The sequence below is a fragment of the Lissotriton helveticus genome, chromosome 5_1 (assembly GCF_964261635.1).
Source record: "Lissotriton helveticus chromosome 5_1, aLisHel1.1, whole genome shotgun sequence".
Taxonomy (NCBI): Eukaryota; Metazoa; Chordata; class Amphibia; order Caudata; family Salamandridae; genus Lissotriton; species Lissotriton helveticus.
Window position 1 is genome coordinate 494481026 of NC_136065.1, and position 13396 is coordinate 494494421.

The following is a 13396-nucleotide window of genomic DNA, read 5'->3' on the forward strand; positions in this document are numbered from 1 at the left end:
ATCAATGACTTTGCGCCGTCTTACATCACTGGCTACCTGATTGAATAATGTTATGTTTTCTGTACATTACTGCTATCCTATTATGTTATTGACTATTATACTGTTCCCACTAGTTCTGTTTAGTCCTGTTGCCCCTACCCCTGTCTCTGTGAAGCGCTCTGATATCTGTAAAGATCTTGTTCGCGCTATATAAAACTTTGAATAAATAAAAATAAATAAATATCAGAAGTGGGAGGCATGAGATTGTCACTGATGGTTAAAAAGGGTGTCTGTGGCCAAATTGATAACCTTGTCTAGTGTTGCAAGAGGGAAACAACCTTTACAACGCAACTTTTACAACGTACTACCATTACAACAAAACTTTTACAACGCAACATCCATTACAACGCATGCCATTACAACACAACGATTACAACGCATGACACTACAACGCATACCACTACAACGCATGTCATTACAACGCAGTCATTACAACGCATACCATTACAACGCATAACATTACCATCCAACACTTACCCTACTGTTGCACCCCCTGGAATTAGAATAGTAATTTTTACCCCTACACTATCCAACACTTACCCTACTGTTGCACCCCCTGGAGTTAGAATAGTAATTTTTACCCCCTTCACTATCCAACACTTACCCTACTGTTGCACCTCCTGGAGTTAGAATAGTAATTTTTACCCCTACACTATCCAATACTTACCAAAAATGCAATGTAATGCTGTGCGTTGTAATGGTATGCGTTGTAAAGGTATTATGCGTTGTAATGGAATGCGTTGTAAATGTAGTTTTTAAAAATTTGTTGTAATGGCATGCGTTGTAATGGAATGCGCTGTAATGGATGTTGCGTTGCAAAAAATGCGTTGTAAAGGTATGCGTTGTAAAAGTGTGAGTTGTAACGTCATACATCCGTTGCAAGGACACCCTGGGGTTGGCATGCCTTCTCATTGTGTTGGTTTCCCTCCTTCCCTCTGCAGCATCCTGCCTACAGCAGCCCTTGAAGAAATCCACAGATTCTCAGGATCCTACACCTGTATGAACACTTTCAAAGGACGGACATAGACCCCGAGATGAGCGACTGATTTGTGCAGTTACAAGAGGAGAACTTTTGGGGAGGCTGATGGACAGCTCTCCTGGCCTGCGTCGTATTGCCGTCACAGGACTAGTGCTGTTCAGAGGCAGAAGGTTCTCCAAGGTCATGTCTGTGGAGCCAAGACCTTTTCGTGCAGCCCCAACAGCTGTGGCTGTCAATGCTTGGAAGGAAGACAAGGGGCCGCTTTGTACAGTTTTTCTTTTATTCTTTTAGGGTTTTATTGTTGAATCTGCTCTTAGCAAGAATGTTTCCAAAACATCTATAGACTATTGGCAAGAGCTTTTATGTTCTGTTTCATTTTAACACTTGCACTGTAGCACAAAGTTTGACGTAAACTTGAACACGTACCAGTTCGTAGAAGAATGAAAGAAATTAAAGAGTGACTTTTAAAACTTGCTGGCCAGGTTATAAGGCTGTAAGAAGCCCATGTATTGACAACGCTCTGCTGGATCCAGTTTCAGAGAAGTACAGTTTACTAATATTCACTAGACAATGACCATCTCTCTATGATTACCTGGGCATGAGATCACCAACACTAGCATCAGCTACTAGATTAGCACAAAATGAGGCGCTGCTAGTGTGCCACAAGACCTGCATCTGCTAGGTTTCCTCGAGGAGCAACTAATGTACTATAAGATGAGTACCTTGTAGTGAACTATAGAAAGAGGCCCTGACAATGGACCAAAAGACTACACTCGGCTAATATTCCATGAGGTGAGAAATTCCTAGTGAACTGTAGAACGAGGACCTCCTAGACGAGACAAGGACCTGCTAGTGTAACATAGTCATGAATTTGTTAGTGTACCAAGATCCAAGGACCCACTAACGTAGTATGTGGTAAGAACCTGGTGATGTACCCCAAGAATACACTTGGCTAACGTTCTATGAGGTGGGCAATTGTGTACCACACACATGTAAATTTGCTAGTATACCACGTGACCAGAGCCTTGCAGTATACTGCAAGTTGAGGTCCTGTTAATATAAGAAGATATAAGACCCTACAAGTGTAGTACATGCCAAGGAACTGCTGATAGTCTAACACATGACAAGATACACAGGACTGGGTCCTGCTATTGTTCCATGAAAAGATGGCCCGCTTGTGTTCCACAAGCAAAGGGCCTGTTATGTACCACAGCTCAAGAACTGCTAGGGTATCTTATGACCAGAACCGGCAAGTGTGCCACAAGTCATGGGTATGCTATTATTGTACCAAGCAAGGAGCGGCTTGTTATCCACAAGCGAAGGGCCTTTTGCTAGTGTATCAGGTCACGAGACCTAAAATTATGCCACAAGAAGGGCTATTGTACCAAGAAACATAATTTCTTAGTTCGCCTTTAGCCAAGGACCTGCTGGCCTGCGACAATAAAAAACATGCCATAAACAGCCCAAGACTAATAAATGGACTGCAGCATGATGGGTAGTTATTTCTCTGGATGGAGAATGATGTACCATATGACTAAAATAAAGGAGCATTGATTTTAAGTTTGTAGCATAAAAATGGAAATAAACATTTCCAACTCTTATACATTTCTCGTGCATTACGTTATTTCACATTGGATTTTGAGCATGAAGCAGTGGATACAATGTTTGATTTGCACCATTAAGTGGGACAGCTTCTCTGATCACAGACTGGGCAGCTCTTAGGAACAAAATTCAGGAGTACATTGCAAGGTGCCATGATCTATGCATCATCTGCACCAGCAGGAGCAGTTAAAATGGTTACAGGTCAGGAGTTAACTTCAGAACCAAACGAAAACTACTGTGGGCAGTAAATACCTTTGCAGAAACAGAAACGCACACTCATGGTGCAGGTGTGCATAGAGAACCTCCAGGCTACAAGGTGCTGCACATTGCAGTAGGAGATGCGTAAAGCACCTTCTTCCACTTCAACCAAACTTCCACAATGAAAACATTTACAATCTAGGCTTCTCAAAACTCTGATCTGGGCTTGGTGCTCATTCTTTGCTGAGAAATTCAATGAAAGCTTGTTAATTGCATATCAGTTGTGCTAAGCAAGTCTATGCAAATTATCTGAGTTTTTTTCATGAACGTAACATTTTTAAAAAGTGTGAGCTCTTGATTATGGTTGGCCACAATTAGGACTTGGTTGGCAATCTAAAGAGATCACAGGGTGACGGACATCGCTAACCAATACATCAAAAATAAAAATAAACAGGTTTTTGTTTTGTGTGCATATTTTGCTACTTGTTTGCTTTGATTGTATGTGTAAACATCGACAACGAAAATACAGTGGGATCAGAATATCAAGGAGAAAAATTTCCAAAATGTAAGTGTATATAGAGAAATATAAATGTATTATTCTCAACTCAACATCTCCATACCTCGAAGATATATGTGTGTGTGTGCGTATATATATATTTATATATATTTATATCTCCAAGGCACATACGTCACCCTTTGCCGCACCTCGCATCCCGGGTACAAAACTCCAGCAGTGGTGAGCCACTACAAATTCATTCACTCCGTCAAACCAATAAGTGTCCGGCCAAGAACGAGTGCACTCACGAGTAATAGGTTGCAAAGTCCTTTAATGTGCGGGCCTTAAAAGCACTGACAGACTCGTTGCGGCACAACGCCTTTCTCAATGTCAGTTTGCATCTTTTTTTCAACCATTTTATAATCCAAAACATAAATTTATCAAAAGAAAAGAAGGCCTACAAGTGTTTATCATTCACTAGTTATAACGGCAGCCATCTTATAACATTCAAAAGAACCAAACATGTAGTTGTGATGTGTGTTAAAAAACAATATTGAAATCAATAGATAAACCGTAAAGGGTGGGAATAATAACACATGGGGACAAAAAAGGAATCACATCATGATTGATCAAATGTAATAAATGTTTCCCTCCCATGAATTACATCAATTCGTATAGATACAAAATGTTCAAATTGTCCCACTCTGTTCCACAATCAAGCCCTGAATGGGCAATGATAATCCATAATGTAACCATAATGTAACGGAGACAAAGTGTGGAAGGAGTAGTTTCTTACCTGTAACTCCAGTTCTGTAGTAGGGGGTATCTCTGTGATAGTCATAATCATGTGAATAGTCCCGCCCATGTGCGTGGACCCCAGAGCACTTCAATGGAAATAGTCTCTTAAGTTGTCCTCTTCTGCAATCCTGCATAGACACTTAAGAGAAAATAAAAGACAAATAATGCAGCCTGAAACCAACAAGGATACACTGGCCAGTACTTCATCCTGAAGTGAAAAAGATAGCCAGATAACAATTACATTTATTCATTTTGCGAAGTTTCACACATAGAGAAACTCCCCTTCACAAAGACCCTTTTTTCATGATAGAGATGAAGGGTTGGACAGACAAGCCCCATAGGCTGCCATTATGTGTCTGTAAATGGATACCGTGCCTTTAAGGAACCTTCCAGAGACCACCTGTATCCCACGATGCACAGTCAAAGCCAGTTACTTTCAGTTCTTTTTGAAGGTGTATAAAGCCAGGCCTGCTGCATTCAGGATAGTACTGTGTCATCCACCGGGGAAGAGGGCGAGTTGCTTATGACCATCACAGAGTTACCCCTACTACAGAACTGGAGTTACAGGTAAGAAACTACTCCTTCTGTAATAGGGGATCTCTGTGTATAGTCATAATCATGTGAATATAATGTCAAGCCCATCCCATGGGCGGATTTTGCGGATTCGCGATCCGCGAATTTGCGGATTTGCGTATTCGCGGATTGCGAAAATACGCGAAATCCGCGAATTCTCGCGGATTAGCGGATTTTTTGGGGGTGTGTGTGTTCGCACGGGTTTCTGCAAGTTCGCGAGGGTTTTGTACTATTTCGCAAATTGCGAACTTACTTGTCGGGTCGCCAGTTTAGCGAACTTGTTGTTTGTACGTGCCCAGTCTGTTTGCTAAGCTTTCTTCATCACTGCCACTCTCTGTCACCACTGGCACTCTCTTTGGTCACCCATGCCACCCTCTGGCTCACCCATGTCACCCTCTGTGTCATCACATCACCCTCTAGTTCACCAGTGTACATTATTGGGGCAAAGCAAAGCACTGCCATCCTCTGTCAACACTGGCACTCTGGTTCACCCATGCCACCCTCTGGCTGGCACACCCATGCCACCCTCAGTGTCATCACAACACCCTCTGATTGACCACTGAGTGAACAAACACCTGCTAAGTGCCTTAAGTTTTGCAAACAACAACACCTGCCCTGCCCCAACTGACATTAATGAAGGCTGGCACCTGCTTGTCTGCTCCCTTTCCTTTTTGTTGCAAATGCAAAGTAAATAATTTTTTTTAACAGGATGCAATGGCATACTTGTAACTATTCTGTGACTGATAGAGCAGGGTCACACAATAGTTGCAAGTAGGCAACCGGATTCTGGAGGGCCCCTTCAGGAAGCACTACAGGTAAATGGTTACAAATGAATAGCTCGAACTTTTGCACCTGCTCGTTCGTTTTGCTTTTGCAAAACTCGTTTTTCGGTAATTTCGCCCTATTCGCGGGGCGCGTCGTAGTGCGAACTCGCCCGTGGAAGCCGCGAACTCGTGCGAGTTACCTCAAGGTTGAGTATGGGCGCCGCCATTTTGTTTGCGTGACGTATTTCCGTTTCCGCCCGCTAAGTGTAATCTCGCCCGACTCGCGCCTTGCGAATACAAGTTCGCACGAGTTCGCGAGAGAAATCGCGTGCGAACTTACTTACTCGCGCGTGATCGGGCCGCCATCTTGTTTTTCATTCATTCCTATGTGTCTGGGTATGGTGTTTCTATCCTCTCTATATCTCTGCCATCCTTTGCTTGTTTTACTATTTTTTTGATCTATTTAACTTATTTTCTATCCCTGTATTTTTCTAGATCTATATTTTTGTGTTTTAGGCTATTTTTGTTTACTTTTGAACTACTTTTTTAAACTTTTACTTTCCTTCTTCCCTACTCTTATTTTTTTTCATTTTGTCTCTTCTTTACTGCTCACACCTGCCCAGAACAAGAACATGGTCAAGACAGCTGTGAAGCTGCCCAAGACGGGCACCGCAGCCCGTGCCCGGCTCCCGTGTGGTCGATTGAGGGCGGAAATGGTGGTGCCTCGGGAGATTTTCAGCCCTGAGGAGGTGGGCGCACTTGTTTTTTACGTGCAGCGCCGTCTCCCCAGGACCATCGCGGCAGGCGGCAGGATTGCTGCTGGTTACACCAACAGCCAGGAGCGACGGAAGCGGTGGGCGCAGGTGTGCCGGGCCCTTTTTAAGATCACGGGGGTCCAGCGCACCTACAATCAGGTCACCCACCGCTGGACCGACATCCTTGACCGAGAGCGTGACCTGCTAGACGTGCTGGGAGTGGAGGTCCCCGGTCTTGGTGAGTAGTAGTAGCAATTTTTTCATTAATATTTCAAAATCTTCTGTGCATTTCATGTGCACTGTTCTCCTTCTCTGTGCCGGTGCCACTGCTTATTTGTTATCTATTTTGTGTTCATTTAATTGGGCTGAGTATGAGTGTATGTTACAGAACTGCGTAATGCTAGACACAAAGGGGCAGATTTACAAGCCCCTTGTTCCACGTTTACACTGCCTTACCTGATGCACAGCGACGTAAACGTGGCGCATCCCTGCGAGTCATGCACAACGTGATGCATCTAAGGAGATGCGCCACGTGAATGCCTGGGCCTGCGCCTCAATGGGTGCGTTCCCACGCAGGGGGGGAGTGGGGGGTGGGTGTTAATATACGCCACACCATGGCGCCTCTCTTGTGGCGCTGCGTCACAAAATTGACGCAAGAATGGAGCAGAAGAGCTGCAAGGGGCTTGTAAATCTGCCCCTAGAGTAGAGGCTCAGGTGCAGTCCTTCCTTTGTAGCCCTCTTTTTGGATGAAATAGTAGGTTCTTGTTCTTTCTAAATGTTTGATTTGGTTGACAAGGACATCGGCAAGCAGCAATCATCAATGTTTTCTGTTATTTCTTTCATGTTGTACGTTAGGTCCGCCCAGGGGCAAATCTGCTGCAGCAGTGGCTCCAAAGGAGGAGGATGCAGGCCAGGGCGGCGAGTGCTCCTTTGCTGGCCCCAGTAAGTTTTCTTTTAAATATAGAGGACCTATTGTTGTCCAAGCATTCCTAATTTAATTGTTTTGAAATAGTGTTTAGATAGGAGCAAAATCAATAATCCTACTGTTGCAGGGACAATTCTCCACAAACCGAACTATGGACACCAAAGACCAGAGTAATAATATTTCAGAGGGGCGTGTTTGGCACACTGTATAAATAAACCTGGTAGTGTCAGCAGCACAGATTCCTCCTTCCAAAAATTGCAAAACTTTTCGCTCAGTCACTCTAGTCCGGACTCTCTAGAGGAAAAACTACAGAGTCAATTCAAGTTTAAAAGCTTTATTAAAAGTTTAAGTAAACACATATATTAAAATAAAGTTAGTTGGAAATGGAAAAGTGCTTGGTGCTGATTTGATGAGTTCTGGAATGGTACACATTTCTTGTGGTCGAGCCGAGCTTTCACCTGGTTTCAAGTTGATGTTCCTCTCTTGTCATTAGAAGTCCAGTTTCTGTCTGTTCAGAGAAAAATAATGTGTGTTAAAAAATTAAGCAAGCATTCAACAATTGTGACAAAAAAATTAAGCAAGACAACAGCTTTCCCTGGAAGGAGGGACATTTACTTTAGACTACAGTAGACAGTCAATTACTTTTTCAGTTGTTTTCACATTTTTTCATTCATAGTCCAAATACTAGTGGAGTGGTGTAATCTAACATTCTTAAATCTATTTTGTAGGTGGAACATCTGGTGGCGGGGCCAGCTCGGATGTGGTCATCATTGACTCGGAGTCCGAGGGTCAATCTGGGGAGGAGTCGGACCAAGAACAAGTACAGACTGTGAGGCAGGAGACAGTGGCGGTGGCGAGTACAGGTAAGCTGGATCATGGTACTATCTGACTCTTAGATAGGATATGATGTGTATCCAGTGGTGGCCCAGTGACAAATTACAATATGGTAATTACAGCAGGCTGGGACCGAAAGACAGATAGAGGCAGAGACAGAGAGAGAGGAAGACAGAAGGAGAGATAGAGAGGGAGGGAGCCAGAGGGAGGGTGAGGGAGGGAGACAGAGAGAGAGAGACAGCGAGGTAGAGGGAGACAAAGGGAGACAGAAAGAGTGAGACAGAGAGAGAGAGAGAGAGAGAGAGAGGGAGGGAAACAGACATATCGCCTGGGCCTGGTGCAGATGATACGGTTGCTGGTGTGGTTAACGGCTCAGAGGAAAAATCACTCACTTCTGCCAGATCTCTTTCATATGAAAGAGCACCAAACCAAGGATACAAGAGAGTTGTGGGAAGGGAAATGGTGATTCAAGCGCCCCTCCCTGCGGACGCCCATGATACTGGCCTGAATAGTTTTGTACTGCCCTGGCTAGTTGCTAGTTGTACTGTGACACAACTTCCTGCTGAATCATTTTGTGTTAATCATATTCCTAAAGAGCATTGCTTACAGATTATGTCTTTCTTTCTTCATATAGTTGGCAATACTAAAACCTCCAAACCAACGAGGAGTATGCTGGCTGTACTGGCCCGGCAACGGAGGCTGGAAGCAACTGTTGCGGAATATCGGCGACTGGTGGAACTCGAGGGGGATGACACGCACTCCAGTGCATCCAACTTAACATCGTCTACATCCTCCTCTGTTACCCCACGTTCTGCCGGTAAGCACAGTGCTCCAGCGAACCGGAGCCGTGCCGGAAGACGCCACCGCCGAGCAGCAAAAGCTGCACCTCGCAGCACTGTTAAAGGTCGCTTGCGCCGTGCACTCCGCAGAGTGTCAGACCTAGAGGCGGAGGTCCAGAAATGGCACAAATTTCAAAATGTGGTGGAGGGCCTCCGCCTAGAGCAAGCCATCCTCCAGGAAAAATATGATGCCCTGGCCCTAAAGCATGATGCCCTGGAGGCCAAACTTACCAGCTTGCATCCATAGAGTGTCCCTTGCCCCTTTTTTTGAGACTGTTGGGGGGTGGGAATTGGGAGTTGGGTTTTTTGGGGACTTTTGAGGACTATTTGTTGGGGTTAGGGAGGGTCTTGCGGGAGATTATTTTGTTAGGGATATAAATATACTTTTTCAAACTTTATCTGAGCATACCTGTTTTTTTACTACTTTTGAGCTGGGTGGGTGGTGGTTTTGCAGTAATTTCATTTAACAGAACACTGTCATCGTGTTGGTTCACGTGCAATAGGCCAAATGTTTTCCTAAGTAAATGCCTGTCACAGACTTTGTCAATTCAAGAGCCCTAGGACTTTGCTGCTAGTACCACTGTCACTCTCTCGCCTCTCCGAATACTCCATTATACTACCTCCCATCCAAAAGCTTATCTTACCTGTAATTTGTGTTTGAGGGCTGGCTCCACCTGGAATTCACAGAGTCCTAACGCGTTCTGCAGCAGGGCCACAACTGGAGTTTCCCGGCGTGGATTTTCTGCAAATCAAAAGCAATCAACATTAGAAATGTGGTAGCGGTGCTGACACAACCCTAAAACCTAGAAACCCCAGAGACAGCACCCCTGAGACAGGCAAGCGAGCAATAGAACGCCTACACGTTCACGTGCAATAGGCCACATTTTTTCCTAAGTAAATGCCTGTCACAGACTTTGTTAATTCAAGAGCCCTAGGACTTTGCTGCTAGTACCACTGTCACTCTCTCGCCTCTCCGAATACTCCTTTATACTACCTCCCATCCAAAAGCTTATCTTACCTGTAATTTGTGTTTGAGGGCTGGCTCCTTCATTTCTTCATTTCTTCATTGTGCAGAATCCAGGCATCAGCATTATGGGTAATGGATAGGGTGAGTCTGGAGGAGGAGGACTCAGGATAGACGACCAGGACTGAGTTCTTGTCAACTAACTGTTGTGAACCGGTGGAATGCTGCTGCATCAAAATCAAGACAGTTCTGCTGATGTGCTTGTTGTTTGATTGGGTGATTACAGTTTTGTTGGGAATGTGATGAAGCACTTGCTAAAGAAAGACAGACATACAGGAATAAAAGTGAATAAGGAGGACTATTTACAATTAATGAATGATTGATTGAGTCATTTTCAGAACTCGCTGTCAGGGAAGCAGAACTCGTCCTCATACTCTGCTAAATCATCAGTCGGGGTTACTTCTGGTAACTGAGGAGAACTTTCCTCGGGTAGGGCGGTGTCCTCTTCTTCCTGCGTGCATTCTCGTACTCTGTAATCTGGTGGTATGAAGTGCTGGTTCATCTTTATCAAGGTGAGCCGCTCCACATTTGCGGGCAAGAGGCGGGACCTTTTGGAAGTCACAATGCCACCAGCAGAACTAAAAACACGTTCTGAAGACACGCTTGCGAGTGGGCAAGACAAGTAATTGATAGCCAGGTTGGTGAGCTCTCGCCATATTTTTCTTTTCCCATGCCAATACGCCAATGGGTCCTCAGTAATATTGACCTCTGTTGAGTCATCCAGATAGGCCTGCACCATTGAAAGAATGTCCTCCCGGATTCCTGTACTTTGCACTTCTGTGTCCTTTCTAGGACCAGGAAACCCTAGCTGAGTTAGCCAACTCGCTTCAGACATATCGCATGTGCCTGGTGCAGATGATACGGTTGCTGGTGTGGTTAACGGCTCAGAGGGAAAGTCACTCACTTCTGCCACAGGCACAGATGGTGAAGTGCTTTTTTGGGACGCCTGATCGCCTGCTGATTGACTAGTAGTAGTGTCTTCTCCTACAGTTTCCTTCCGTTCTATTTCAAAACGAATGGCTGACTGAGCTAGCCAACCTTTGTACTCTGTAACATCCGATGTTTCAAAAGGAATTATTACTTTGCCAAACAATGGCTTTTTGTAACGTGGATCCAGAATAGTAGCACAAATGTAGTGCTGTTGTTTCTTGATATTTACAAGCCGTTCATTGCTAACTAGGCGTTGTAATAATCTCTGCGCCAACTCATGTGCTTCGTTCTTTCCAACGTCCTTTAATTGTGAAGACACCACCTTGACTTGGTGCTCGAGCTTCAGCAACAGTGGGATAGCTTTGCTCAAAGAACAGTCCTCCCTGCTCACGTCACGCGTGAAGACCTCAAAAGGCCGAAGCATGTCTGTCAGGCTTTTAACTAGCTGCCATTGCTCCACCGCTAGCATCATTCCTGTCGTATCACCACCCAGGTTGTAGAAATACTCATTGACTACTGGAAACAGCTCATGCAGACGCTCAAGCATGTAGAAGGTTGAGTTCCAACGTGTTGCTACCTCCTGGATAAGTGCTTTCACTGGCATTCTACGTTCATTTTGCTTGCGCCTCAGCTCCTTCCGGGCCTTAAAAGAATGGTTGAAATGTGTGCATATTCTTCTGCAGATGGTCAGTGTTTTGTCGACTGCAAGTTCTTTTTTCCAAAAATTTTGCACAACAAGGTTGATACAGTGCGCCAAACACGGCACTCTGATATAGAAACCGTCCTCCATGGCCTTAACTACATTCCTGCCATTATCTGTAGAAACATAACCAACCTTGCAATTTCTTGGGCGCAGCCATTTCAAGACCTTTTTGTTAAAGTCAGCCAAAATGTTGACTGCAGTATGACTTTTCTCCATGCCAAACATGGCTAATGTTGCATGTTTACGAGCACCCTTAAAAATCTCGACCAAATCACCACCTGCATTTATCTGTTTAATAACCCCTGAAAAAGAGACCCAGTGTGCAGTGATGCACATGTAATCAAGGGCTTGGCAACTGGTCCACATGTCTGTTGTCAGGTGTATAGTGTGAACAGCACTCTTCTGCAAAGCTGCCCCCACCAACTCAAGCACCTCTTTGTGTAGTGCTGGAACAGCAACCCTGGCAAAATAGTACCGGCTAGGAACCTTCCATTTAGGGGCCAATGTTGCCACGAGTTCAAGGAAACCCACACATTCGACAAACGAAAAAGGGAGAAGGTCCACCGCTAGCATTTTTGCCAGCTTAGTGTTATAGAGGCGTACAGTTGGGTGGTTGCGTTGAAATTGCGCATCTGAGGAGAACATGCCTGAAATGGTGCGCTGGACAAATTTACGGGATGATGCGGATGCCTTCTTCGACCCACTTCTGATCAGTGTTGACATTTTCCGCATTGGTGTGTCTCCCAGACTCTCAGTGTGCCTGCTATGTGTTACGGAGGGTGTGATGCTGCAAGGGGTACTGGGTGCAACCGGACACATGTCTGACGCTTCTTCTACCTCCCCATCATCTTCAGATGAAACACCTACTATGGGTATATTTTGGCCACTTGCCCTTTGGGATCGCTTTCCCTTGACTTTTGCTAGGTGCGGAAACCATTCGACAGCGTGCTTTCTTTCAAGATGACCTATCTGGCCTCCGGTTCCATAGTTGGTACCAGTCTTACCACGGCTAACTCTAGTCTTACAAATGCAACAAACGGCTATGTTATCATATTTTTCATGGACACTAAAAAAGTTCCAAACTGGGGACTGGAAACTTCTGGTTTTGCCGCACGAGGTGATACTGCTGCCAATGCCAGATGAAGCAGTGGTGGATGAGCCTTGCAGACATCTACTGGGTTGTGCAATTATTGCAGCAACCTTACTTGAGGGAGTCGAGCGGGATGGAGTCCCCCTCCGGGGAGAAAATATGGGAGCTGTAGGTTTTGTTGAACTTGTGGTACTACTTGACTGCGTTGGTGGTGCTACCAGTGGCACGTCGCCAGGGTCACGCTCAGCATGACGTCGGGATAGGGTGTAAATGTCTGTCTGCTGCATGGCCGGTGTGGCTGGACTGACATGTGTGATGACTAGGTCATTGCTGTCATCCTCTTCAACAACATCAGAATGCACCACTTCATCAAGTCCGACGTTCGGATCCATAAGTATAAGCTTTCCGGGGCCCTTCCTTTTAACATTTGATACCTTTCGCAGCTCATGGTGTGCCTCCCTCTCAGACATCGGAGATGGTTGCCAATCCAGATCCAGATCATCGTCTGATGGAGCGGGGCTTGAAGAGGAACTTCTACACATCCTCCTTGATCTTTTCCTTGCTGGGGAGCTGGGAGAAAATGAATCATCAGGAGGAGTGGCTTCGTCTTCCTGACATGATACCCCGGCTCCAAAGTCAATTTCCTCCTGTGCCCCTACTTCTGGAAGAACAACCATTGTGGGAACTTGCACCGCTCCATGGCCATCTTCACTGACCTCTACTTGCAAGTCTCCATGGACCTCTCCTTCTCGGCCTTCTCCTTCTCGGCCTTCTCCTTCTCGGCCTTCTCCTTCTCGGCCTTCTCCTTCTCGGCCTTCTCCTTCTCGGCCTTCTCCTTCTCGGCCTT

At 45.3% G+C, this 13396-nt stretch overlaps 1 protein-coding gene across 2 annotated transcripts in view; it reads left to right on the top strand.

Moving 5' to 3' along the window:
• DHRS3 (dehydrogenase/reductase 3) overlaps nt 1-3292 on the top strand; it is a 111205-nt gene extending 107913 nt beyond the window's left edge. For both annotated transcript variants that reach the window (XM_078642816.1, XM_078642817.1), the window contains exon 6: nt 981-3292. In XM_078642816.1, the coding sequence (XP_078498942.1) occupies nt 981-1065 (85 nt within the window). In that variant the 3' untranslated portion in view covers nt 1066-3292. The remainder of the gene's footprint in view (nt 1-980) is intronic.
• Nucleotides 3293-13396: the final 10104 nt, after the last annotated feature.